General features: G+C 45.8%; 2 protein-coding genes across 3 annotated transcripts; one reads left to right on the forward strand and one right to left on the reverse strand.

The window, feature by feature from the left end:
• Positions 1-324: 324 nt before the first annotated feature.
• On the reverse strand, positions 325-8,620 carry GHRH (growth hormone releasing hormone). Its single transcript, XM_074920337.1, has 7 exons — positions 8,461-8,620; positions 5,124-5,223; positions 3,952-4,248; positions 3,094-3,198; positions 2,350-2,487; positions 1,909-2,005; positions 325-1,092 (listed from the first exon to the last, which is right to left on the reverse strand). The coding sequence occupies exons 2-6, from the start codon at positions 5,201-5,203 to the stop codon at positions 1,942-1,944; spliced, it is 684 nt and encodes a 227-aa protein (XP_074776438.1). The 5' UTR covers positions 5,204-5,223; positions 8,461-8,620; the 3' UTR covers positions 325-1,092; positions 1,909-1,941.
• Positions 8,621-15,572: 6,952 nt separating this feature from the next.
• MANBAL (mannosidase beta like) lies at positions 15,573-24,511 on the forward strand. 2 transcript variants are annotated; one of them, XM_074920448.1, is made up of 5 exons: positions 15,595-15,634; positions 17,509-17,557; positions 18,853-18,931; positions 19,286-19,480; positions 22,037-24,511. In XM_074920448.1, exons 4-5 carry the CDS (start codon positions 19,331-19,333, stop codon positions 22,142-22,144), a joined length of 258 nt encoding a protein of 85 aa, XP_074776549.1. In that variant the 5' UTR covers positions 15,595-15,634; positions 17,509-17,557; positions 18,853-18,931; positions 19,286-19,330; the 3' UTR covers positions 22,145-24,511. The 2 variants fall into 2 exon arrangements, with proteins under 2 accessions (XP_074776548.1, XP_074776549.1); XM_074920447.1 differs by lacking the exon at positions 18,853-18,931 and having other exon boundaries at positions 15,573-15,634.
• The last annotated feature ends 337 nt before the right edge of the window (positions 24,512-24,848 follow it).

Below are 24,848 nucleotides of genomic sequence, written 5' to 3' on the forward strand. Positions count from 1 at the left end.
GATTTCAGAGGCTTTAATATATGTCTGCATGCCACTGTTTCCAACCTGGCATCAGATTATTAGTACTGGACCTGGTGCCTTCATTAGTGCAGCTCTGAGTCATCCTAAGTGCACTTTGCTGTCTTTGAGCAACATCTTCCATTCTGGGCCCAGAATCAAGAAACTAGCGTCTCAACAAAGAGCCATCTTGACCTGCTGTTGGACAGGTTTATTTAGAACAACGTTTATTTCCTGCTAATGATGGGAAAGCAGACCCCATCTTGACATTATTTACATTTCTGAAGACATAATTATTACACAAACAATAGGAGAATTGGGGTGATAGGGAAGGAAGTAGCTGCATGAGATCACTGGGTTAATAAGTTACTTTTTTGAAAACATTTACAGTTGTAACTCTAGCCACGGTGGAGTTCAGAGCCACTGGATGGCACGTTGAATTAAAACATAGTGACAGCCCAATCTGATGCACAGGGATCTCCTTTAACTCTTGCCAAGCAGAGCTGGAGCTTCAGTATGAACACCTCAAGGCTGAACAGTAACTGTAGCTGAGCTTTTTGGAGTTCAGTTTTGCTGCCAGGGCTCTGTGTCAAGGAGCTAGACAACAGCAGCGTTTCTAATGGGTGGTAGATGTGTGGATTCGTGTCTTGCCTTGCCCTGATCTGAGCTGCCTGTGTGGTTGTGCCATCAGCATCTATTTAGAGGAGGCTGTAATCAATTTACTAAGTTGCCTAAAGGTACCTTTTGGTGGCCTCATGTTTATTAATCAGGCCCTCAAACAGACTGATGACTTGGCAGAAATTTTGCTATGCTTCATGATTCGAAAGCCTTAATTAGTAGACAGTATGTCCCTGGGATTACAACTGTACTGGTTGTTTTAGTCTTTGTATGTAAAGCAGCCTGAGGTTAAACCACGGAGGTATTTTTTCTCATTTGGTACACAGACCAGTATTAGAGAGGGAAGTTAAATTGTGAAGACTGAAGTAAACAGATCTGAGGAGTGTGTGCATCAGTTTCCAGCTGCTCACATCCAGGAATGTCTTCATTGCTCTGAAGGGCTTACTGTACAGTTAGATCCAGGAGCTCTGAATTACTCTAGACAGAAGCAGGAGGAAAAGAGAATTACAAGACAACTTTGTGAGCACATGCAGGTTTTCATTCTTTGGAGGCTTTTCCTGGCTGACCTTATTTGTGGAAAGGTAAAGCATGGCAAGAGAGATGCTGAAATGCTATGTTCTCCCAGCTGAATCCATAGGCATGGTTTATGTAAAGTTCTGCTCTCCCCCCCTTCCTCAGCCCCCTTTTAGTTTAGTATGCACACAGGTCCCTCCACACCCCTTCATGTTGTGCTGACTAGGGTTGGACAGGCTTAATCTCTATGGGACAGAGAGTAAGATGATGTTGTTTCAAACAGGACAACTGATGTTTGTATGAGTGAAGGTATTCCCAAGGATGGACTCTCAGTTCCCCAGGGCTGGCAAGATTTAAGAGTGTAATTCAAGTTCCAGGTGACTACTTTCAGAAGTGAGGGGTAGAGAAAACAGTAAGACTTCCTCTCCTATTCAGTGCAGGGAAAACCTGAAACGTCCCAGGGATCTAGAGGCAGGTTCTGCTCCTGGGGAAAGACTTTAGTCTGTTGGGCACACCATCTCAGATAGCTTTACAAGGCTGCTTTTGGTTGCTGCAAGCCTGTTCCCAGACATCCACATGCAGCTCCACAGCACTCGTGGTCTTATCTGTTCAGACTAACAGGACTTTAGGTACTGGACAAAATTGATGGGGAGTTGTTTTTCCTTAAATTGCAGCAAGCACCCTTTTTCATGGGCAGTAGTGGGAGCTAACTTCACTGAAGGAGAGCCTTCAAACCGCCTGAGCAGTTATGTACAGAATTGAGCAGGGAATGGTACTCACCAGAGCATAGGGAGATGAAAAAGGGAGAAGTGTTTACATGAGTTTAGCCAGGGTGCTGGGAAAGCCTTCTAACCGACTGCTGTTGATGTCCTGAGGCCTGTGCAAGAAAGGAATAGGACAGTGATGGCATAATTGAGATTGAGAGATTAATTCTTTTATTCCACTGCTATTTTACTGAATTACGGGGTTGAGAAGACAGCACAGTGATGTGCTACTATATGTTGTGTGGGCTGGCTCAGGACAGGCTGTTCCTTATCAGCACCCTATTTGCCAACATAAGGGAAGGGCTGGGTTAGGGGTTCAGGCAAGAGCTTAATTCTTTCCCTGAGCATACCTGAAAGATGATACTTAATCCAGTAGCTTCACCTCTGGAAGCCAGACAGCAGTAAGGACTTTGTCTTATTCCTGCAGTGAGCAGATAATGAGCTGATTCTCGCCTACCTTTGATTCTGCAGAATGGCTCCCAGGAAGTCCCTTAGTACCATCTGTTGGTGGTAGCGGCTGTCCATCAGGATGCTGTCAGACTGGCGCCTTGTCAGAAATTCGTGCACCCCTTCTCCTGGGCTGCTCTCACCGCTTCTGTTATGCGAAGATGAGAAACATTTTTGTTTCAGAGATGCTTTTTAGTCCCTTGCTCAAAGTTTGACTTGGGCTGAGCAGCACCAGGGAACCTGCTGGGTATGAGCCTAGGGCTATTCTCCTTAATTTCAGTAAGAAATTGGTCATCTGTATCTGCTCCAGTGTCAGAAGAGGGATTGGAGCTGGCTCACATCTGACTAATTGGTCTTATTTAGTGGCAGTCACTGATCTAACCAAAGCTACCCAAGTGGCAGTGGAGAGGTTGTTTTGTGTGTTCAAACCAGGCCAGGCATAACTGTTTCCTACCAGTGAATGATCATTGCAACTATTATTTGCAAATATTATTGCTTGTTGATATTAAGGTAGAGCTTTCAGCTGATCTGACACTTATAACCTTGGAGGAAAGGATTAATTAGGGTGCTTAATGATAGTTGCAATTAGGGGGATCCAAGACATAGAGATGCAGAATGCCCTTTGGGGTGTGGAACAGCAGGAGGGATTGCTTCTGTTGCAGTGGAAGGCAGCTATTTCTGCTATATGCACAGAAGAAACTGCCCAGTGTAATAAGCAACACATTAGCCCTAGGACAGCAAAACACTGGCTTACCCGAGCCGCTTGCCAATGATCGTCTGTAAGAATTTACGGGCGGAAATCTGCCCCAGGAATTTCCGGTAGTTGTCAGTGAATATGGCATCAGCATGGCGCTGCATCCTAGGGGTGAAAGACAAGCACAAGGTGAGCAATCTGAGCTAGCAACGAACGTTCTAGGTGAGAAATGGGTGTTTCAGATGACAAAACACACCAGATATAATACTGCTGGTATCAGAGGCAGGTAACCATAGCAAGCGCCTTTCGGTATTGGATGCATTAGTGTTGGAGGATAAAAGGATTTGAGGGAGCTCAGTCCTGATGCAGAGGCAGGAGGCAAAATGTCTGTTAATTAGTATCCACACTAAGGCAAGTAAAGAGAAGTGCCTGCAAACCAACGGTGAGGTCAGAGAACCAGTGGAAAGGAGGAAGATTCCCACAGGCTGAGAGAGGGCAAAGCTGGGGTTGGGACATTCCTGTGCTCTGCTGCAGCACCATCACCTCCTGGGAGTGCTGTGTCTGGGATGGGCTGACAGAAGCCTCCAGCAGGTCTCCAGCCTCAGGAGAGGAAGGAGGCTGAAGGCTCCTGAAAATCCACAGGTAAGGGAAACACAAGCCACTTGGCTGGTCCCACTGTTGTAAGGATGAGTCCTCTGTGCTTCAGACAGGCAAAATCATCCTCCATCTCTTGGCAGGGGTGGAAAGAAGAGGCTCTAACAACTGTGTGGGTGGATGCCCAAAGCTCAGTGGAAAATTCTGATCCCTGCAGGAGCCCTGGGCCTGTGACCCTGCTCCTGTCAGTACCTCCCTGCTGCTGGGGGACAGCAGGATGCGGCCCTGGACATGGGTGATGTTGAGAGCTGGCACGGTACCAACCTTCTGCTCCGGTTGCAGGGCTCAGCTGGGTTCTCTCCCTGGAGCCTGGACTTTGTGGTGCTGGTGGGACTGAATGACCTGCTGGTCTGCTCCTGGGCTGGGGGAAGATCGTACCCAGTGTACTCTTGCTGCAGCGGGGCTGAGAGATGAGGTACAAACCTTTTCTCGGCTGAGTCTGTTAACAAACCCTCCTCCTCCTCCTCCTGTTCCTCTGCTGAGGGGTTCTGGCTCTGCAATGGGCTGCTGTGCTGTAGCTGGAAGTTCATGGCCTTGCCAGCAACCAGTCCTGGACTGTACCTGCAAGACAGAGCCAAGGCATACTGCAGGATGTGCTCGGTTGCCAGTCAGAGATCCATCTTCTTGACCACTACTCCCTGTTCTGCTTTTTCTTTCTCCTTTTGCCATCCCCATCTCATCAGTAACTCAAGTGTTGCCTGTAACTCTCCCCAGCTAGATGCTATTTCAGCAATAAAAAGATGGTTGATAAAGCTGCCTCAAAACACACATGCTCCTCTGCTGAGATCTCAGCATCCTTGAGCAAAATTCCAGCAATTGAGGTGTCGTTTGGCCCATGGCTTCAGCACAAGGCTAAAGCATGTTGTACAGGACACTGCAAATCCACATTATAGAACCCAGTGCTCAATTTTGTGCTTCCATCGATTTGTAGTGGTAGGAAATAATATTACAAATTCTAACAGTCAACAAGGAAATACCTGAAATATTAAGCTGTTGAGTCCGTGTACTAGGATTTAGTACATGAACTCAATAGCTTAATTTTGAACTCAACAGCTGTTGAGTTCATGTACTAGAATTTCTGCAGTTCTGACTGCAATGCAGGTGGCCTGCAGGGCACAAATTCTAACCAGTGATGGAGTTGCAGGTGTGGCCTGCTCTGGCAATTGCCAGATTTCCCTTTATAGAACCCAGTGTTCAATTCTAAAACTAACTGTTTGGGCTGAAATATTCCCTCAGGTGCCTGCCTTCTTTGGAAACCACCCCTAGGCTAGCAGTGTACCCAGAAAATTAAGCCAGGGCAAAGAAACAGGCTTACCAAGGCACATACATCTGGCTTTCAGAAGCACTGGCAGCCTTAATTTGGCACGTGCTTATTTTGCACAAGGTCAGAGATGAGGCAGGGAGTGACAGTGTGGATAAAATACTCAGTAGGTTACCTGAGAGCTGGATAGAGAGGAGAGGAGATGGAGCATGCCACTAAATGCAGGAACAAGAGCAGGGTGGCCTTATCCAGCATCTTCCAGCCTTTGGAGGCACCTGAAAGGCAGAGCAGTCTGAGTCAGCAGCAGTGAGATGCTCCAGGCCAGGAGGGGAGGCCAAGTGCCACCTTTGTGGTTTTGGTTCCTCTGCTCATGTGTCAACACTTGAAACATGCCTCTGTGTGGTTATGGTGTTTCCCAATGCAGGGGTGTATTGATGTGGCAAAGTCTTCCCCAGGGAGTGCAATTCCTGGAGGCAGAGGCTGTGTGTGACCCCACAGGGAGCTGGTGTCTCCCTTGGGTTGGAAAGCAGGGCTGATCAGCAACTCTTCATGCTGTGGGACCCCTTATTGCCCTGTCCCACTGCTGTGGTTGGAGGAGAGCTCTCGGGCTGAGGTGAGCCCCTGGGACCACTGCACGGGCTGGAAAAGCACCTGGATGCTGTAGGGCAGCAGTTAGCAGGGGCTGCCAAAAGCAACCTCACCACCTGCACAGGACCATCAGCAACCAGCCCATCAGCAACCAGCCCCTGGGATCTCTCCCGCTCTCTGCTCTCACAGGGACGTGTGTCTGCTCACAGCACAGGTCTGTGCTTAACAGCTGACTTGCTGGCTGTCCAGAGACTGGGAAATCCAAATAAAATACCTGGGCAGAGGGGTAATACTGGCCCAGAGGTAATCCTGGCAAACCCATTTATCAAAGGCAACGGTGCTGAGCTTGGTTAGCCAAACAAAACACAGACTGTTCCTTCAGCCATTGTGCTTGGGAGAGGGGGGATGGACCAAAATATGTCTCTTTGGGAGAGCTGAACTGCTCCTGTGTGGAGAGCAGCCCCCCTGCCGCTCAGCGAGGCGCCTACACTGCTCTGAGCACCGGCTTTGGTGGAAGGGGAGATGGACTTGAGCCATGTGTGTCTGCCCTCAGACAGACGGCTGCAGTGCTTCGTGTCCTGGGGCTGGCTGAGTGCTGCGAATGACTCAGGACAGTCCTCTGAGGCTGCCCTCCTCGGGAGCTGAATGCCACGCTTTTGTCATTGGAAGCGAGGGACAGTAGGAAGGTATTTCAGTGAACGTTCTTCCTGAGTTTTGATTGAAAGCTATTGATCTTTTGTTCAAAAAAGATTCTTTAAGAATGTGGATAGAAATCTTTAAAATATCAAGTTTCCCTGTTCCCTGTCTTATTTTACACAAGAAAAGAGCAGAATGATGTTTGATCTCCATAAGAGGAAAAAAAACCCTTCCAAATGTATAACAATACTCTCTTGCACAAATGGAAAGGGTTTGGTTGGGCTTCTAATTGCCCAAGTGAACTTTTCAAACAGTGGGTTTTACTGACAGTGGTGGTAGGAGGGGGCCCTTCTGATGGAGAATATCAGCAGTGACCTGTTTTATTGTTCAGACGTAGCTGCCCACTCTCCTGACTAAAGGTCACCATAGTGAGGGGGGGGAGGCTAGCTAAGGACTGGAGGTCTTGCAAGTGGGTCCAGTCTTGATACCGTGGAAGTTAATAACAGAATTAGTGGCAGTGTCAGAACTGCATGGACAGACATGGGGAAAGATGGTGCACTAAAAAGTGGCGTTTCTTATCACAAACCCATTCTCAGCCCAGTCCCTGTTTCCAGCTGCTTGTGCTCCCAGCCAGGAGACCATCAGTTTCCTCAACTGCTTCCCCGGGAGCAGCACCACTGCTCCTGGCTCCAGCAGAGCTGCTTGTGAACTCACGGGTGGCATCCCCTACCTCCGATACCTGGTCTCTTACAAATCACTCTGGTCCCTCAGAGAGCCAAAGAATTCTCAGAAGAAGCAAAAAAGTAACTTTGAGAGACTTACAGGGCTTCTGGTTTTAGAGCAAATTTATTGCATGCTTTTTGTTTTTTTTCAGTTGAATGAAAAAAGTATGCCTCTTTTGTGCTTCTCCCCTAAATACCTCCACGACAAATCCCAAATCAGATCTTGCTACATAGAGGAAATGATCTAAAGCATCTGTGAGGGGGTACCAGAAGACTGGCACCAGCATCTATAGAAAGTGCCAATCAGGAGATTTAATCAGTGCCAGCAAAGCTGCTATGTGAGCTGAGAAGTTAAGTATCAATGTAAATGAAAACCTAGCCCAATGTTGTCTGCTTCCCTTTTTTCTTCCTAGGATACAGCCCTGATTACCACTTTCTTTTTGTATCCGGTTTCTCTTCTTTGAATGCTAGCTTCTTCTCCAGAATCACTTTTTGTCCCTCTGAGATTTTTTTTTTTTCATTCTCTATTAGTTTCTTTGCAATACTCTTTGTTTGTTTCTGGCTTTGCCTTTCTTCCTCCGTCTTGCTTTATCTTCTCTCCCTTAAGTACAGTCTGCTTCTCATCCTACTTTTTTAGGTATTTCTGTCTCCCTTTTTCTCTTTGGAAGCAGTCTGAAATGAAAGTCTTACACCCCTTCCCAGAAGCGTCTGCTATTTCAGAGAAGCTGGGGAATTGAAGTGTCACCCTGCATACAGGCAGCTTGACAGCTCTGCAAAACCTTGTCACCTTCAAAATTCTCCTGAGGTGAGAGACACCTTACTTTCCATTCTGTCAGCATGTGAAAAAATGATTAATAAATAAATTCCCCTTAAGATGAAGAGCTTTCAGCACCATTTCAGCAGATAAAGCATAATAGCTTCATTCCATCCTGTGCAACACTAACAGCAGCATTGTGACAGTGATGTTGGAGAGATGGGGTAACTGTCTCTTACTGTTTCTGAAACCTTAACCTAATCAGTCTTAAAAATACCACTATGTAGATGAAACGGAGCTTTTTCCATGCCTGCTGTTTTATAAAGTTCAGACTTTTATACTATGAAACACTACATTAGAAAAGCAGAAATCCTTTTAAGTGCCTTACTCTGCCTTGTTGTAGCCAGCTTTGCATTATCTCTAATGACCCATTGCGTTTCTCCTCACACTTTGGTTTGGCTTAAACACAGTTTTATTGATGAGTGGGTAAAACAGCATTCATTTTCCAGGTAAAAAGAACTCACATCAGTATAGCAAAAGAGGAAGACTGTGCTACAGCCAGTAAACATCCAACATGTTTTTTTACAAGGCTCATCTATATTATAATTCTATTGATTTGCATTTATCCTATAGTTCAATTGTTTCATTCTGTAACTTGGTACAAAACATATCTTGTATGGTGCAAAGGATATTGTACCTGGCAAAGCTAATTACTGATACCTGCTTTGATTGCATTTCAGTGTAATTTAATTGTCTCCAATTTCTGAATAGATATTATCTTGTTAAATGCACATAGAGAGACTCACACTTACCGTTCCCTTAGAAAACAAGTGCTTCCTAGATCAGCTCCTGCCCAGGTGTTCCCTTCCCCTGTTGCAAATACAACTTCTTCTCTAGAGCTGCTTCTGTGAGCCCTGCTGGGTCCGTCCCCGCCGCGGTGCCTGGGCAGGACGCGGGACGCTGCTGGGCAGGGAGGACACTCTCGGATCTCCCCCTGGCTGTCCTCTGGCTGCCAGAGAGGTGCATCTCCTCTTTTTATACCTGTGCTCCCTCAGGAGTCCTGTGGGCTTCTACGCGTCAGAGAATCAATTATCCTCCTGAATTTCAAAGGCTGTGTTTAGCATCCTCTTTTTTGTGTGTGTGCAAGGACGCAGGCAGGGAGGTTGCGGGGAGAAGGTTATGCCTGTAGTCGAGGGTCATTTGCATCCTTTATTGTTCAGAGAGTGGAGGGCAAATAACAACAACGATAGTCTGGCAGAGTGAATGACAAATTTGCTTTGCAAGGTAAACTTCTCTTTCCCTTTGCAATTCCATTTTTTCTTTTTACTCCACAATGAGCGTGAGTTAACCATTAATACTTTCCCACACTGCCTGCTCAGGAGGGTTTATCTTTTTGCTATTTTCTTTTACTTTGATTATCAGCCTTTTCCTCCTTCTGCTTTGTTACTCACACCTGCTAGCGTTAGCGGGGCAGTTCATGCTTCAGTCCCTCGCAAACATCACAGCTTCACATCAAGCACACAAAGCAGCTGGAGAGCCCTGCTCCGTTCATGCGCTCTGGAAAAAGGCAAGGGTCTTCCCTGGGGTGCTGCGTGCGCTGGCAGCTGTTTTCATTCCTGGAACAAGGTTTATGAAAACTCTATTAAAAAGAACACATAGCCTTGGTGCCAAGAAGACCAAGACAGTTCAGAGGAGTTAAAAATGAGGTGCCAGCATGAGCTCCACCTGCCAGATTTTTCGTATTGGCTTTATAATGCCCAGAATTGATGGGGACCCAGACCTTCCTGTCTCAGGGCTTGTGTGACTCGATGCTGGTAAGAAGTTTCAGCAGTTGAGATGACTCATATCTGTCTGCTGCTGAATACCTTCACCTTGCACCACAGCACTCATCACTGCTCTCTGTGGCAGAGAAGGCTTGTAGGGAAGGACAGTGCATCTGGCATGCACATGGGTGCCTGTGTGTGCAGGGGGTCAAAAGCATTCAGTGCTGGTCTAACTCTGCCATTGCCCCTTTGCTTCTTACTGAGGTGAGAGATCAGCACTGTGATTATGGCTCACTACTTAGTGAAGCAATATCCTCCTTCCAAACTGTGGGCTCTCAGTAAGCAGTAACCCAACAGTTGGAAAGGCTTGAGTAAGCTCAGCACACCAAATGACTCTAATGTTAAATAACAGTCGCTCTATACCTAGACAGATGTGTACCAACGCCTTGGGGTTCTCCCTGCTTTGAGTGCTCATGTACCCTTTGGTATCAAATCAGGACCAGGCAACTTTGCAGAGAAATCATGAGAAAGAATTGAACAAAGCAGGAGCTTGAGCTGACCCTAAACTAAGCAGCTGACAAAGGCCCTTCTAATGGAATCCAGAAACAGAACAACAATGTGAGGAGAAGCAAGAACTACTACCTTCCTCCAGTTGTAAAGACAAATGGCACCAGCCTGTTCATGGGGAGAGGATCTGCTATGCAAATCAGGCAGGTGTTATCATTTGTCTCATCTACTCGTGAACACTGGAGAAGGGGATGTCTGGGTAACACAGAGCAGGTTTTCCAAAATCCCTGTAGGAGTGCACAGAGCTGTGTGCTATCTCTGTAAACTGCAAAGGGATTTTTGTTTGCTTTTTTGAAACAATCTGTTCATGTTCTCTCAGGTGTGAGGCCGGTTGTACCAATTTTTCAGCATGACTTATTTTTCTTCCACTGTCTTGTTGCTACACTGACTGAACAGATGAATCAGACCGTGTTGTTAAACCAGTTGAGAGCCAACACTATTTCAAGGTGTTATCCTTTTGAACTAATTCACTATCTGCCTGGCCTACTGCCTTACACAGAGCTGCTGTAAGATACTGGGCAATATCTCAGATCAAGGAGAATCAGTCTGTAATTGACTTGTTTATAGCTGCCTGCTGCCCAGCTTGGATAAGGAGGGCTGTGATTCGCATCCATATCTCAAGCGTTCTGCTTTCAAAGTAGGCTATATAAAGCTCCAGCGTCCTAGGGGTTTCCTTGCGCTGCCTGGGTTGACTTCCTGTCATGCACAGCTGGACCCAGCAAGACTCACACACAACAAGCTCTCTTTATGACTTCAGCTTAATTGCAGGAGGCAGCAGAAATTTCTAAAACCCCTCCAGGCTCTGTCGGGTGTATCCAGTTTAGGAGTTCTGAAATAGTGTCTATTTATGAGCAGCTTTTCTGTCCTTGGGATTTCCAGTCCCAGCTTTAGTCAAAACCTTCGTATCTTCCCAGGATGCTGAAGGGTCATTTGTGGAGCTCCTTTGCCAGACTCCTTGAGCTCTCCATCCGGCTAATGCGGCCACCTCCCCTGCAGCACCCATGGCTGTGATCCCCACTACTGCTGGCAGGTCAGCCTCAGCTTGAGTCCGACGATGGGTCCTCTGGCTGCTAACGTCTCTGGATAAAGATGCTACAGACTGTGATAGGGTCCAGTGTTGTTTGGAGTCACTTTTGCATCCATCCATGTTGCATTTGAGCTGGCAACTGTGGTCTTTGTTCTCATGGTTATTTTTTTTGGTAGGGTAGTCAGGCAGGTAGAGCTGATAGCCCCTGCAATGCAGGAGGGTGGCTCTGGCTGCAGTTCTGCACTCCTGACAGCCCGAGAGCTGCTCTGTGCGTATCAGTGGCATTCAAAGTCTAAACATACTAGTTGTGTGACAGTATTCCTCATGGGAACTTTGTTTTAGGGGTAGTATCAATAATAATTTGGCACAACAGATGACAAACTTGTTTTGCAAAACAAACAGCTTTTTCTCTTTAGAATATCTCCTGCTTTGTCCCTAGAACCTTCCCGGTTTCTACCCACCTCTCCTCCCTACTGCAGCTGGCTCCCAAAACATGAGGAATGTAACACTTCAATTACCTCCCACAGATCATTAGTTCAAGTTAGCACCACGCAGTGGGTAACTGTCTATTTATTCCCTAAACCAAAGCCTACACCAGTGCAAGTCCGATGGAGTCTACAGCCAGGTATGAGCTGCCACAGGTACCTTCTGCAGCTGGATCTGCTGGATTTTGGAGTCACATCCATGCAGACCTAACCTCCCCAGGGTTCTTGGGTGAAGCACATGCCAGCTAGTTTTATTTCAGTGCCAATCCTTTGCTGACAAAGGACACAGCATTAGGATCCTGCAGCAATTTCCCAGATATTGATTTCCTCTTAGCTGGACCTCCTCCGGTCTCCATGCCATGCTTTAAAAAATTGCCTCTGTCTATTCCAGGTGCACAACATACAGCTTCAGATAAGCTGAGGAGTATGTGAAATGGTCCTGCTCACCTTGTGAGGTTGAAACTAATGACAGTACTGATGAGTAAGTAACTCATCAAATGACAAAAAAAGCTTTTCTGCACTTCTCCAAAATGGCACAGACAGTGGCTGTTGGTCCCCAGTTTCTCCAATCTCCACCACTTCTGAGAGAGCCCCATACAGCTGTTCTCCCTGGTTTTCTTTTACTTCAGAGATAGTGGTAACTTATCGCAAATTCCCTCATGGTAAATTAAACAGAACTGCCCAGGATTAAAGGTTATATTTTTTGCCTATATTTGCTATCTTAGAGGTAAGATGGAACACGTTTTGGTTCAAATGTTTTATCCCAAGTGGTAGAACTAAGGCACACTATAAGTTGATCATCAATCATTTAATTACATTGTCCATTACTGGTACATATACAGTAACTTTCATTTCTAAATTTTGTGCAAAAATGCAATCATTTCTGTGGATGGCAAGCAACCAAAATGAGACGAGAAAGACAAGATTTGGCCTGTGTTGCCAGTTTCTTCTAAAGAAGCAGCAAAGGACCCAAAACTTAAACCCAGCAGGTGTGGTGAGACTTGCCATTAGAAAATCATACAAGACTTGGCTTCTCCACCTTGAAAGGATAAAGTGCTGAGATTTGGATCTTCAGATCCTCCAGACTCAATCCTTTGAACATCAATAGATTACCTAAGCAGAATTTTCCCTTGAGGAATTCAGATTGGTAGGAAGCTGAATACAAACATTTATCAAAATAATCTCAAGGAAGGAGTCCCTCTGGATGAGAGCACAGTTTGCACTATGAGAATGAGTCTGAAGCAAGGGATCAGATTAAAACTAGACAAAATAAATCAGTAATTCAAAATGTGCAAGAATTGCTATCAGAAATGACTGTCTCATAGCACTAAAAGCCTGCTTGAAAAGCCTACTTAATCTTCAAACATTAATGTATCACCGAGACTACAATAGAGCAAATGACACCAGCCTGCGAGATGTGTATCTGTCAGGAGGCCTGATGAGCTCGGTGGGTAAGATCCATTTATAGAGCCCGTACCTGCCTGGCTCTGTTTATTTCTTAGCAGAGTTGCTGGAGTGTTTCAGCATCACCCAAGTGAACCGCCAAGAGTTTCAGCCAGATGTCAGCATGTTGCACTCAGCTGTAGGTTTGAGAAGTACTGGTTCCTGAATTTCTGGCTATCTAAATACTATCTCCTTCCTCTTCCAACCCCGACAGCCAGAGCTTGGATGCTGGCAGTGAATGTTGGTAATTAAGGACTTTGTCTTTGGTCTTAGTACTCTCAGTTAGGAAAGGAGCCTTGACTAGAAAGTTACACAGCACATTGCAGCTACAATCACTGAACAGGGCTTCAGTCCTAAACCTGTCACCAACTCACAGTGACCAGGCTCACAAAGGTTCTTCGGCTGCTGGTACCCCACTTGGGGACCCTACTCCTGATGTTTGGAAGCTCTGAGACCTTCATACTCCAGGATGGAGAGGCAGCATAGGAAGGGGTCTGTGAATCTCTGTGCAGAGGGCTCTAGTGACACCCCTTCCCCTCAGAGCAGGCTGTGAATTAGTCTACATATTTTCTGTGACTTGGTTTCCCATCAGAATCCAAATCTTGCTGTTACTGCTCTCCTTGGGAAAGTCCTTTGAAAGCTTCTGACAGAAAACAGAATTTGAGGAAGATGTGTCACTGGTATCGTGAAGGTGAAATGTAGTTTATGGAGAGGGAGTGAGGAGGGCCACTTTTCCAGTAAGGGCTGGAAAATGAAAGCAGTTGTTACTAATTTTTTCCTACTGAATAATAATATGCAACCTGAGGATGAGAAGACCTCGGTGCACAAGGATGTGGTACATGTACCATGAATGGTAATAAACAGGTCTCACTGCAGAGACATGCAGGAAATACTGCAATGCAAATCAAAGGAGAAATGTAGAAAGGGCTTAATAAGCTCAGGATGATTTGGATTTGGAGAAAGACTTTATGCCTGAGCTCTGTCTACTTAGATTTGGGTGCTGACAAAATTGACATTTCTGCTTGTTGAATCAGTTGTAGCTGTGAAACACACTGACAACTTGTAGGCTTTGGAAAAAATCTTCCCTTTTGTATCATTTCACAATCAGCTGAAACGAATGGGTCAGTGTGGTGCTGGTGAAAGGCACGCAGCCACAGCGGGCTGATGGCACCACCTGCTTGTGGTTCAAAGGCGGAGTGTCTCCGTGCAGAGCCTGGCACTGCTCTGCGAGGGTCTGATGATCTCCGGGCCCGGACAGTGGTGGAGGGAGTGGGAAGGAGCTGTATAAAAACTGCAAATTTCACCTGTCTATTTTTCCTTAGACTAAGTAGTGCCACTTCTGCTGGGGGAGAGGAGGAAAAGGGAAACAAACATGCAGTATTGGTTAGAGTCTAAGTTCGCCTGCAAACTTCAAACTATGAGAATCAGAGCCCATGAGAAGGTGTGTGTGTGGACAGCAGCACCACCAAATTCAGTGTACTGGTAGTATTGGGAAGAATTTAATCTGGCCGTTTAATCCATACTGATAGGATTTCTCCTGACATTCACAAGAATTATTTCTCCCTCCTCAGTGTTTTTGTGTCCTAAATAGTCAGTGTTCGGGAGCGGAAAGCGCAGATCCTGAGCTCTGGGTTTATCCCTTAGCCAGAACAGCCACTCACCAGGGACAGTGAAAGCTCTGGTAATTATTAAAATATAAATTAAAAAAAAAAAAAGTATAAAAAAAGTAATTTTTTTCTTAGGACATTTATGCTATAAGAATTTCTTTGTACAAGTATCTCTGGCCTCTGAAACTCGCAGCCATGCACATTCTCCAGTTGTCTGTAAAGTCTTCTGCACTAAGAGATGAAAGGTTTTTAATCCAATTGCTCAAAACCTTTGAAATTGTTTTCGTTAATACCCATTTAATTCAAATGCTTGGCAACGGCCTATAAAATCCTTTTATTACAAATGCCATACCTTACTCCCTCAATAGATAAGTAACCGATTAGGTTTTCCCCAAAGTATTTAGGCTCTCTGATAATAAAGCTCTGCAGCAAAACTAACCTAGCACTATTGATATTTTAGGGTTAGGAAAAGGGCAAAACAAATCAGATTCTTTAAATACCACAAATGAGCAAAACAGAGCATAAGCCATTTTTCCCTTTGTAGGTCATTTTATCAAGACATCTCCATTTCAGAGTTGGATAGCAAATCGGGACATTAAAAAAAGAACATCAAGAGCAAAGTCAGAAGCTTGCATCTTAATTGTTGCTACCACAGCAATTCAAGGGAACAAATTAAAGCCTCATGGATAAAGAGAAATCCGCCAGGACTGAAAGGCCACACTATTGATGGCGTGGATTAAAATGCTCGCACTGAGGGGGCGAGTACATTAACCCTGAGGTGTAAAGGCCCAGGGCACGTCGCTGCCAGAGGGGCCGACCCGGGCCTGGCCGCGGGGAACTACCTGGGCGTCAGCACCCACAGGCGCCCGCAGCTGGGGCGGAGCCCGCGGCAGCGTGACGCCGAGCGGCCTCAGGAGCCTTTCGGGACGAAGGCGGTGGCGGAGCCCGGCCGCCCGGCTACACCGGCCAGCGGGCCTCCCGCAGGCCGCCCTTAGCAACGCGGCGCCCCGGGCGGTTGCTAGGGGCGGGGCGGGGCGCACTTCCTGCCGCGCAGGAATCACTTCCGGGGCGGCGAGGCCTGGCCGTGAGGGGCGGTGAGCGGGATGGGCCGCCGGGAGGGGGGGCCGGGGGGCTCTCGGGGGGTCTGGAGCGGCGCGGGGCTCTGCTGGAAAGGTGTATGTTGGGAGGGATGGAGTGGTGGCTTCAGCACCGCTCCGCCCCCCCCCGGGAAGCGAGCGGCATTGCTTGGGGTGCAGGGGAGCCTCGCCGGCCCCGCCGCGGCCCGCGCCCCCTGCTGCGGCCAGGGCTGGCCACCGCTCCCTGCGGGGAGCTCTGCTCTCGAGAGGGGAGGAGGGACGCTGGGTGTCCCCTGCTCTGGGGCTGCACAGCTGCTTCTCCTTACAGCCCCGGGCACGGCTGGCAAAGCCGGTAGCCTGGCACCGGGCCCGTGAGCCTGCAGGCTGCTCGGCCCCGCTAGCGGTCACGTTTCCAGCGGTGCTAAGCGTGCCCAAATCCCCCTGGAGCCAATATGAGTTGGCCAGTCTCCGTCCCAACACCTACTAACTCATTTCAGAAATCCAGCATGAGGTTTTTTTGCCTCATCCTTTGATGGAAGTTTCATGTTGTCCACTGATACTGTTGCTCTCTATTTCCACCCTAAGAGGAAGCTAATATATATTATTTGAACTGCTCCTGTGGCTTTGTCCTATGCTAATTATATAGTGCTAGGCCTTGAAGATGCCGGTTGGGAAATACAGGACAGCAGAAAGAAAGGTTTGAGCCTGTCCTAGCTCTATTGAGATGGCTAGTTTATGGCCCTGGTCCTGAAAACACATGGTTATTTATCGTAGGGCCTGATGCTGTGCCCAGGGGGGCAGCCACATCATCTTGCAGTGGTGTCACTGACCAAAAGCATGACCCTGCAGCCCTGAGTAGCCCTTCCCTGGTTCTGTGGTAGAGCTCTGGCTTTGCTACTGGGCCACGTCCTTTTGTGGGGGGGTCATTAGCTTGCTGTAAAATGTTAATAGAGACAAGACTGAATATTTTTGAACAGATAGTCAAAATCAGTTACTTTATTCCAGAGCAACTGTTTGTGACCTGTTTCTGCAGTTATGTTCCAATGAGATGGCCAGGCTTGTGGAGAGAGGTAGTAGCTGCTGTTAAACCAGATGAGTAAGCTGGTGGGGTGGGGGGCAGGAGCTACCTCTCAGGGTCTGAAGTAGGAGTACCAATCTTTAAATGCAATTTAAGAACAGTTTCAGTGTAGCGATGTTCATAGTTTAGGTGATCCGAGGAAAAAGGTGGTTGATAATCCATGGTGAAGAAGAGATGTTAGCCAAGGAAGCGGTGGTGAAACTGTTAGCTTCTCGGGAACAAGGAGGAAGACTCCATTATCCAGGGACCTGTTGGACTAGCTGCAAGGCAAAGTGTCAGGAGGTAGTGCTCTCCGTGAGAAAACTGCAAGTTTTGTGTGGTGCGGAAGGTGGCCTGCCTGACACTGAGCCCTGGTTCCCCAATGCTCGGCTTTGGCCTGCTCATTTGGCTAAGGTTTAGCCTCCCTGTGTGTGCGGGTTTGGGCATTGTGTTAACCACTGGAGTTTTTTAAAACGGAATAATTTTGCTGATATTAGTTCAGCTCCACTGACAGGAAAACTAATGGTCCAAATGTGGGTTGCCTGCGGTGGCTACTGTGCAAGCGAGGATGCTTTACTGTGACTAGTTGGAGCATGATGTCCGGTCTTCTTGAGCATATTTCATGGGGTAGTGCTTAAAATGGTAGTGGCAGCTGCTACCAGCTTGCATGAGAGCTCTTGATGCTGGTCATGTCACCTGGGTTTGTTAGAAAATTACTGATACCGTCAAAGGAGGTGAAACAGAAAAGGGGAAGGGAGGAAAGTGAGGATGGAGATTTTTTGTTTTCGTTGTATCAGTTTCCTTTTCTGGTTCATTTTTTTGTGTTGTGTTTCAGGTATATGAATCAGGATTATCAGCAGGAGTTTGTCCTGAGAAAACTCCAGGTGAGGAATGAAGCAATATCCCTTCCTGCTCTGTTTGAGGAAAGGGGTGGGCAAGAAAAAGATATCCCAAAAAATGAAGTGGAAATAAAATGCAATCCAGGGGTGAAATTTCCTATGATTATGTTTCTTGCTTAGGACTTGCTGCCTTAGTGGGCTGGAGGAAAGGGCATTTTAAAAGTTAAAATCCATTAGGGATGAGCCACTTTCATGCATGCTTTGTTGACACCAGTGTAGCCTTTGGGTCTGCATTGTGACTTGCTGAGCATGGGTGGCCCAGCGTGTATTCTGGCTTCATGCACAGGCCCCATGCAGCCCTTGCTTACTGAATTTTAATCAAAATTTGAAAAAATTTCTTTCACTGAAATACAAACCTGGAAGGGACTGCAAGAGGTCACCTATTCTTATCTTCTGATTCAAAGGCAGGATTATGTGTACTCACACCCCATCCCAGGGGAATGCTTATCTGATCTGCTCTTTTGAATCACCAGTAACAGGGATTCCACAGTCTCTGTATTCCAGTGGCTGGCAGGCTGTGCAGTCAGGAATTTTTCTTGTCTTTTAAAATTCAAAATAATATCCCATACTTCAACTGAATTAAAAAATTTTTTTCTTGTAATTTATATACCACTCCTTTTAGTATGTCCCCAAATGACATTTGCCTCTTATGCAATGTTGATTGATTCTCAAATTTATCAACTAAATTTACTCAAATTATACTCTTTAAGTTTACCATCTTTCTAAACTGGGTCACATCTGCAGATTGTAGAAATCTCCTCCTAGCCTGAGAAATACAGAGCCTGCTTTGGAGATAATTTCTAGGAGGCAGATTACTACCATTCAACTGAAACATGCATGCAGCACAATCTCACACCCAGGCTTCAGTAATATAGAGAGTTGTAAATATCAGTCAGTAGTGCTGATTCAGTAAGTACACACTAAGATCATACTGATGAGGAAAACTGAGTAAGGCGGTAATCACAACTGAGTTCTGATGGCATCTCAGACTAATTGAATTTCCCTTTTGGGACTTTGTGGCATACTCCAGCAATTGTGGCAGGAGAGTTCTGTTATTGTAGAAAGCTATTAGTCATTCATAGAATGAATTGACAACTCCATTAGCAAAAGACAAAGGAAGGAAGAAAGGATGGTCTTGTGGCTGAGAACCTAGCTTGGGACCCAGGAGATCAATGTTTTAACTCTGCCATAAAATACCTCTGTGACCGTTGCATGGTGTAACCAGCCACTAAAGCCATGCTTAACTTGAAACACATAACTCTTTCCTCTGCCTTCAACAGATCTACCTTCTCTGTGGTTTAAGTAATAATTGGTTTTGTACACCATCTAAAAGAACAAAGCTGTGACCACATATACAATGTAGGTAAAAGTGAGTAACAGTCACCTTGCATGCATGATCAACTTGGGGGGAAAAGTATACCTGGCTTATTAAGCTTTTCCCTTATTGTTTAATGAATATTGTTCACATTTGGTTTGTCTTGCTCTCACCTGAAAATGCACTAATACTAGCATTTGAGGACTATTTTCTTAGGCAGATGGTAAAAGACAAGCATTCAAATAAAATGCACTTTCTTTTCCTTCTTTGTTATTGGATCTGTAGATCAAGGGTGTCTTAAAAAAACCTGCATGAGGTAGTCTTTCAGTTTTTGATAATGGAAAGTGAATTCTGGAAAGCATGATGCAAATAATTGCCTTTTTTTCCCCCTTTTGTAGTAACCAGTCTTCTTGACAGCATTAGAGGAGAAGGGTGCACTCAGGATGGCTGCTGAGCTGGATTTCTCTCCACCTGAAATCCCTGAGCCCACATTCATGGAGAATGTGCTACGCTACGGACTCTTCTTTGGAGCCATTTTCCAGCTTATCTGTGTGCTAGCCATAATCCTGCCAGTTTCAAAGTCCCATAAGACAGTAAGCAGTACTCTTTAATATTGATATAGGTGGGCAGAGTCAGAGAAACAGGATGGGAGAGAACCTTGAGTAGCTAATGGAGACACAGTGGTCTGGCCCTGGGATTGATGACAGTTTCATTGTTTGTCCTCTTTCCTTCCCTCTAGCTTTCCCACCTCCAGCTTTTGTCTAGTGATTTACCCCCAGATCAGAAAGTCAGGAACAAATACCTGAGTCAGGGTCTCTGTGAATATCAGTGACAAAAGTGACCTGGAGCACTGGCAAGGTGTGCTGAATGTACATGCTGTTCCTGACTGCCCACGAGGAAGCTTTAGTCCCAACACCATACTGTCATCCTGCTGCTGATTTGCTTTATTAATAGCCAGGCAGGGCTCCCCTTTGCAGGACCTGCCTTTCAGGAAATGACTTTGGGCTCAAGTTTGTGTGCGATTTCTGGAAACAAGATACAGGTGAAATTTGTAATATATTTTAACATGAGGAAGTTTTCAATACAGACACCCAATTCTGTGCCAGCAAGTGGAGGGTCCTTTGATGCAGTTAGTAGGGGAAAAGGTTAAAGTGGAAGGTTGAGGTGAGCTACAGGACTCCGATTCCTCTAGACTGGGCCACAGTGGGATGACCTGCATCTGCCTGGCTTTTCTGATAAAAGGGCTCTGTGTGCTTGGTAGTGCCTGTGGTGCTGGGGACAGATGTAGGGCTGTAAGTTTGGTGTTTTGATACAGATTTTGTCTAAATGCATATGGTATATTTTCAGTAACAACTCAGCATGGGAAGTTTTGTGTTCAGGCTATCTTTATTGCCATGTTTGCTCCCTCTTGTGCAGAAGAAGCACGGAAATTTTCAGTGTATGTGGGGAAGGGAATGCTTGAGGGTGAGGTACAGTGTGAAGGATGCAGTTCATGACCCAACTCTTCCACGTTTAACTGCGGGTGTGATGTGAAGTGGCTTTGATGTCCTGGATCGGTGACGCTGCCCCGACATGGGTGCGTGCTTCCTCCTGCTAGTCCTGCTACAGGAGCTGCAGCAGGGAGATGAACCACGTGGCTGCTGGTCACGATGTGGTGACATTGCAGGTCTTGCACCGTTACTCTGCAGCCACCAGCACCTGTCTGTCAGAGTTCATGGTTTCTCCTGATAAATACTGACTAGCCTGATTCTTGAAAGCTGAAAAGAGTGAGAGTTTTAGTTCAAAGTGGGAAACTGAAGACCAGGCCCCCAGTTAAAATGATAAAGCTCAGGGACCTGTTACTGTTTTAAGTTGCAAGCATGCTTTGATGCTTGCATGCTCTACTTTTTATTTTCTCCATATGTATACTGTCCTCTTGATTTACTGTCCACATAACTAATTTACAAGACCGTAAACACCAGAGGCTACCCCCCCAGATCTCGGGAATGATGCTTGAGTCTGGGTAGGCTATTGAGGAGCTTCTCTGTCTTGGAGGCTTCAGGCTTTGAAGTCTACCTTGGTTTGAACATTAGAAGGCAGCAGTGCTCACTTTACAGCAGCAGCACACTGCATCCCTGAGTAATATGTTGCTCCATTTCTCCAGAGCCTGCCAGCTCCCCATGTGCCGATCACAGCCTTTGGAAAGCCAGCCAAGTCTCCTTCCTTGGAAAGCCACACAGATGTGAACTGTAATAGCCCAGTAACTTGAGAGACGTTTGAACCAAGCTCCTTGATTAAAAGGATACTGTCAGATGCTTGCCTCCCCCTCCATTATCTGGAGCGCTCTCTTGGAAGCTTGAAACTAGCACGTCTTGCTCAGCCATTTTTTGTGTGTCCTTTTCCAGTTGGCACGCTCTGACTGATAGAAACCAAGATGCTAAAGCAATATTTATACTCAAATGCATTTAATGAAAGGAGGCAATCTGCATGTGTGCGCTTTCTCAGATGAGACTGGCGCTGTTCCCTTGTGTTTTTACAAGATAACTAGACTTTATTTCTCATGGCTGAAATATTATCTGTCATCTCGCCTGAAGGAAACTAGCAGCATATCTAAGCATTCCTGGTTAGTCCAGGTGAAGAAAGCTTTGCCTGCAATTCCATCCATGGATTTTGGGCTTGGTTTAGAGGCTCTGAACTTTACATTCTTACTACTGTTTTGGGGAATATTTTTTTGTCTTGCACATGATAATGATTAACATTTGGCGGAAATACCTGCTGAATATTTCCATGCACACTGGCGATGATATGGTATTTTCTCCTTTTCCTAATTTAAACAGTTTTTCTTTAGTGTTGATTTTCTTCTTGCCTTTAAACTTGGTTTTGTTTTTCTTCTCCAAAGCCAGTTTTAGACACTTAAGCTTTTAACGGCTTCTCTGGTAACAAGCTGTTTCCATGCATAAACTCACACTCATCAAAAAGCACATGCGGAAAAAGCAGAGATGGTGCTGCTTGAGTCTCATTAAATGTGGACTCAGTTTGATATAGATGTGTTCCCACAGAGATACCCAGCACTTGCTTCCTTTGGCTTATACTCAGATTCCCAAAGTGAGCAAGTGGGAAGCAAATTGTAGAAAAAAAGTTACTGACTGTTTCTTAATTGATTCTTGTAGGACTCGGACAGTTTTGAGCCTAAGAATTTGGAGACAGTGAAGAAGCCAAAGGCAACTGCTCCACAAATAAGCAAGAAACCCAAGAAGGAAACCAAAAAGAAACGATAAAGGCATGACCGATGAGCCTCAAAAGACAAAATAATCACCTATAATCATGCTTCCTCGGAGATGACATCAAAGGCAATTAACTATATTAAATGGTTTTCTGGCATTGCCATGCTTTACCTTTTGGGGACAAGGGAGAAGAAACTTAAAAGAGTGGAAGGGGTGGGGTTCTTCCATAGATTTCTTACAAGCAAAGAGGACTTCACATGTCCAGGACTTCATTTGGCATATTTAATGTGTCAGTCACAGTTAAAGTAACTTCTGTCATTTCTGATGGGTAGAGAGGCCTGTTGTCCTAGCTCCCCCATGCTGGCTTGGATTTGCAGTAAAGTCCCTGTGGAAGGTGGAGCATGGGTTTGCTACTTTGGATACTGGTTTGTGTTGTATTTTTTGAAGGCAGAGGGATCAAATGGATCAAGGGTACTGCACTACACAGCTTTGTATTCATCTCTGTTGTCATCTAGTCTGAAATACATAGCTGCGTTTTATGGCTTAATAATAACGTCTTTGTCATATTCTTTAATTCTTTAGGTAATAATGCATCAGATTCCAGACTGCTGTAGATGAAAGCTTTCATTTCCCCAGCGTCACTACCTCTTTCTTACTCCCCACCCATGCACTTTTCCTTTCTATTCCCACCCTTGAAAGCAGGTACATTTCAGGGAGTTGAGACTGTGTGGGGACTGCAGTGACTACAAGAAACAGGGAACAGTTGGATTGTGGAAGGTGCAGAATTTAATGCCTGTGCTAGTGGGGTGTTCTTGGAAACTTGGGAAAACCAGGTACTACATGTTGGAGAGAAGCTTCTCTGAGGCGGGAGTGTTGAAGTGCTGCACTGAGCATGGTTCAAACAGTGCTGCCTCCTTGTGCTGTTGATAAACCCTCCTGTCAGCTGGCTGAGCCCTAACTGTGCTCCATTTCAACACAGCTCGGGTTTGGTGCGTTTGCAAACTCCCTCCCAGCCTTACCTGCTACAGTCTGCTGCATCTCCTCTTGCTGCATTCTTCCTGAAGTGAAATAGGAGCTCAGCCTGGGGAGATGGGGTATTTTAAGATCCAAGGGGCGGCAAGCTGGCTGTGTAGCATGACTACATGGCAAGAGACATACACAGTGTTCCTTCAGGCTCTGGGTCTCCAGGCCCAGGGACAATCTAGTATTAGATTTAAATATGGCTAGACAGGCCTGGAAAGAGATAGGTGGTGACGTAGCCACAGAGTCTCTGTAGGGCAGCTCAAGCTTCCTGATGCCAGCTCACATCTTGGTTTGTTTGATCACAAATGAGTCAATGGGAGGAGAACCTGCTCTTTTAGGCGCACCCAGGGTTCAGAGCAGCTTTGAAGGACAGGGTTCTCTGGCAGGCCTGCAAGTCTGCCATCCCTTTTGCATACATAGACTCCCATCCTCAATTCACGAATGCCTTGGGAGCCCAGGTAGGGTAGCAGTGCTGCGCCGCGTGTTCTCTAACAGGAGTTGAACAGCACATTGGCAGGAACCACCAGGGTTAAGAACAGCCATGTTCTCTGCTTGCGTTTATGGATCCCAGTACCAGTGTGATTGTAACCTCTCACTGCTTCCCCGCTCCAGGCTCTCTGCTTCTCTTAACCAGAATGCTGACACAAGTTGCACTGCTTAAAATCCAGCTTGGAGTTCAGCTTTAAATTCAACATTTTCTTTTTTTTTTTTTTTTGAGTCTACATAAAGGCGATTCTAGGAGGACAGAACAAAGCATAGGAGAGACAAGCATTCTGAAGTTGCTTTGAGTTCTCAGTACAAAGAAACATTAAAAAAATTTCCCACACAAGTAACAATATTGTGCTACAAGTTTCCATTATGGACCCGTGTTCCTGCCTGTGATCTGCAAGGGAAAGAAAAGCATTGCCACTGCCCTGGATGGGCACTGCAGATCACTTCTTCCATTTTAATAAATGAGGATGGTGGTTGTTTTATCTAACAACTCTGGCTTTCTGCAGGTTACCTAAAGTGAGGGGGGGTATGCTTTAACGGAATTGCAGCTATTGAAAGTGTAGCACACACTACCTGAAACATAGAAGCTCTTGAACAGCTAAGAACCAGTTAGAGATGAGCACTGTGGCTTTTAGCTGAAATAGCAGGCTACTGCATCAACACATCAACATCTGTGTCTAGCTATTTGCAGGCTGGCTTACTCATTGCTAAGTAGAAATCATGGATATTGGGGTTTGGTTTTGCTGGGGGGAAGAGGGATTAAGATAAATTTCCCAGTCTGTTCCTAACAGCTTGTTACCTATTTCAATGGTCTTGTTATCTGAACTTATAGTATGTTTTTAGAGATTATCTGTATCCCATGTATTTTATTTTCTCTTGAAATGTGTAATAAATACAAACAAAATCTCTTTGTTTAAAAAGAAATCTTTTTTTAAAGTTGTGCTGCCTCTTTCCATGCGTTCACTGTGAAAGCTGCTGGAACTCTCTGACTTTGGGAACACAGGGACATAAATAACCTATTCATAAAAAATGATCCATTAAGGGAAAGCCTTTCAGATCCTTTAATCTGTGAGAAATCGGTTAGTTAATACCGTTGGGCATGTGTGCATCTGTACCTGTGTTTGGCTTGGAAGTAGCAAACTATTTCCCAGTACAGCTTCACCTTCCTGGAAGGAAGGAGGAAGTGATGTGATGACTAAATTAATTTGCCTCTCATGAGAGATTTTGGCTCCAAGAACCCCCA

This window comes from Athene noctua, chromosome 16 (genome assembly GCF_965140245.1).
Source record: "Athene noctua chromosome 16, bAthNoc1.hap1.1, whole genome shotgun sequence".
Taxonomy (NCBI): domain Eukaryota; kingdom Metazoa; phylum Chordata; class Aves; order Strigiformes; family Strigidae; genus Athene; species Athene noctua.

Bases quoted from the DNA above. Each gene is read 5' to 3' on its own strand.
- GHRH (XM_074920337.1), bottom strand. From the start codon at position 5,203: ATGCTGGATAAGGCCACCCTGCTCTTGTTCCTGCATTTAGTGGCATGC. The intron at 2,488-3,093 runs GTAAGCCAGTGT...TTCGCATAACAG, and splicing joins ATCATTGGCAAGCGGCTCGG to AAGCGGTGAGAGCAGCCCAG. The intron at 2,006-2,349 runs GTAGGCGAGAAT...TTTCTTGCACAG, and splicing joins GCCATTCTGCAGAATCAAAG to GCCTCAGGACATCAACAGCA.
- MANBAL (XM_074920447.1), top strand. From the start codon at position 19,331: ATGGCTGCTGAGCTGGATTTCTCTCCACCTGAAATCCCTGAGCCCACA. The intron at 19,481-22,036 runs GTAAGCAGTACT...TGATTCTTGTAG, and splicing joins TTTCAAAGTCCCATAAGACA to GACTCGGACAGTTTTGAGCC.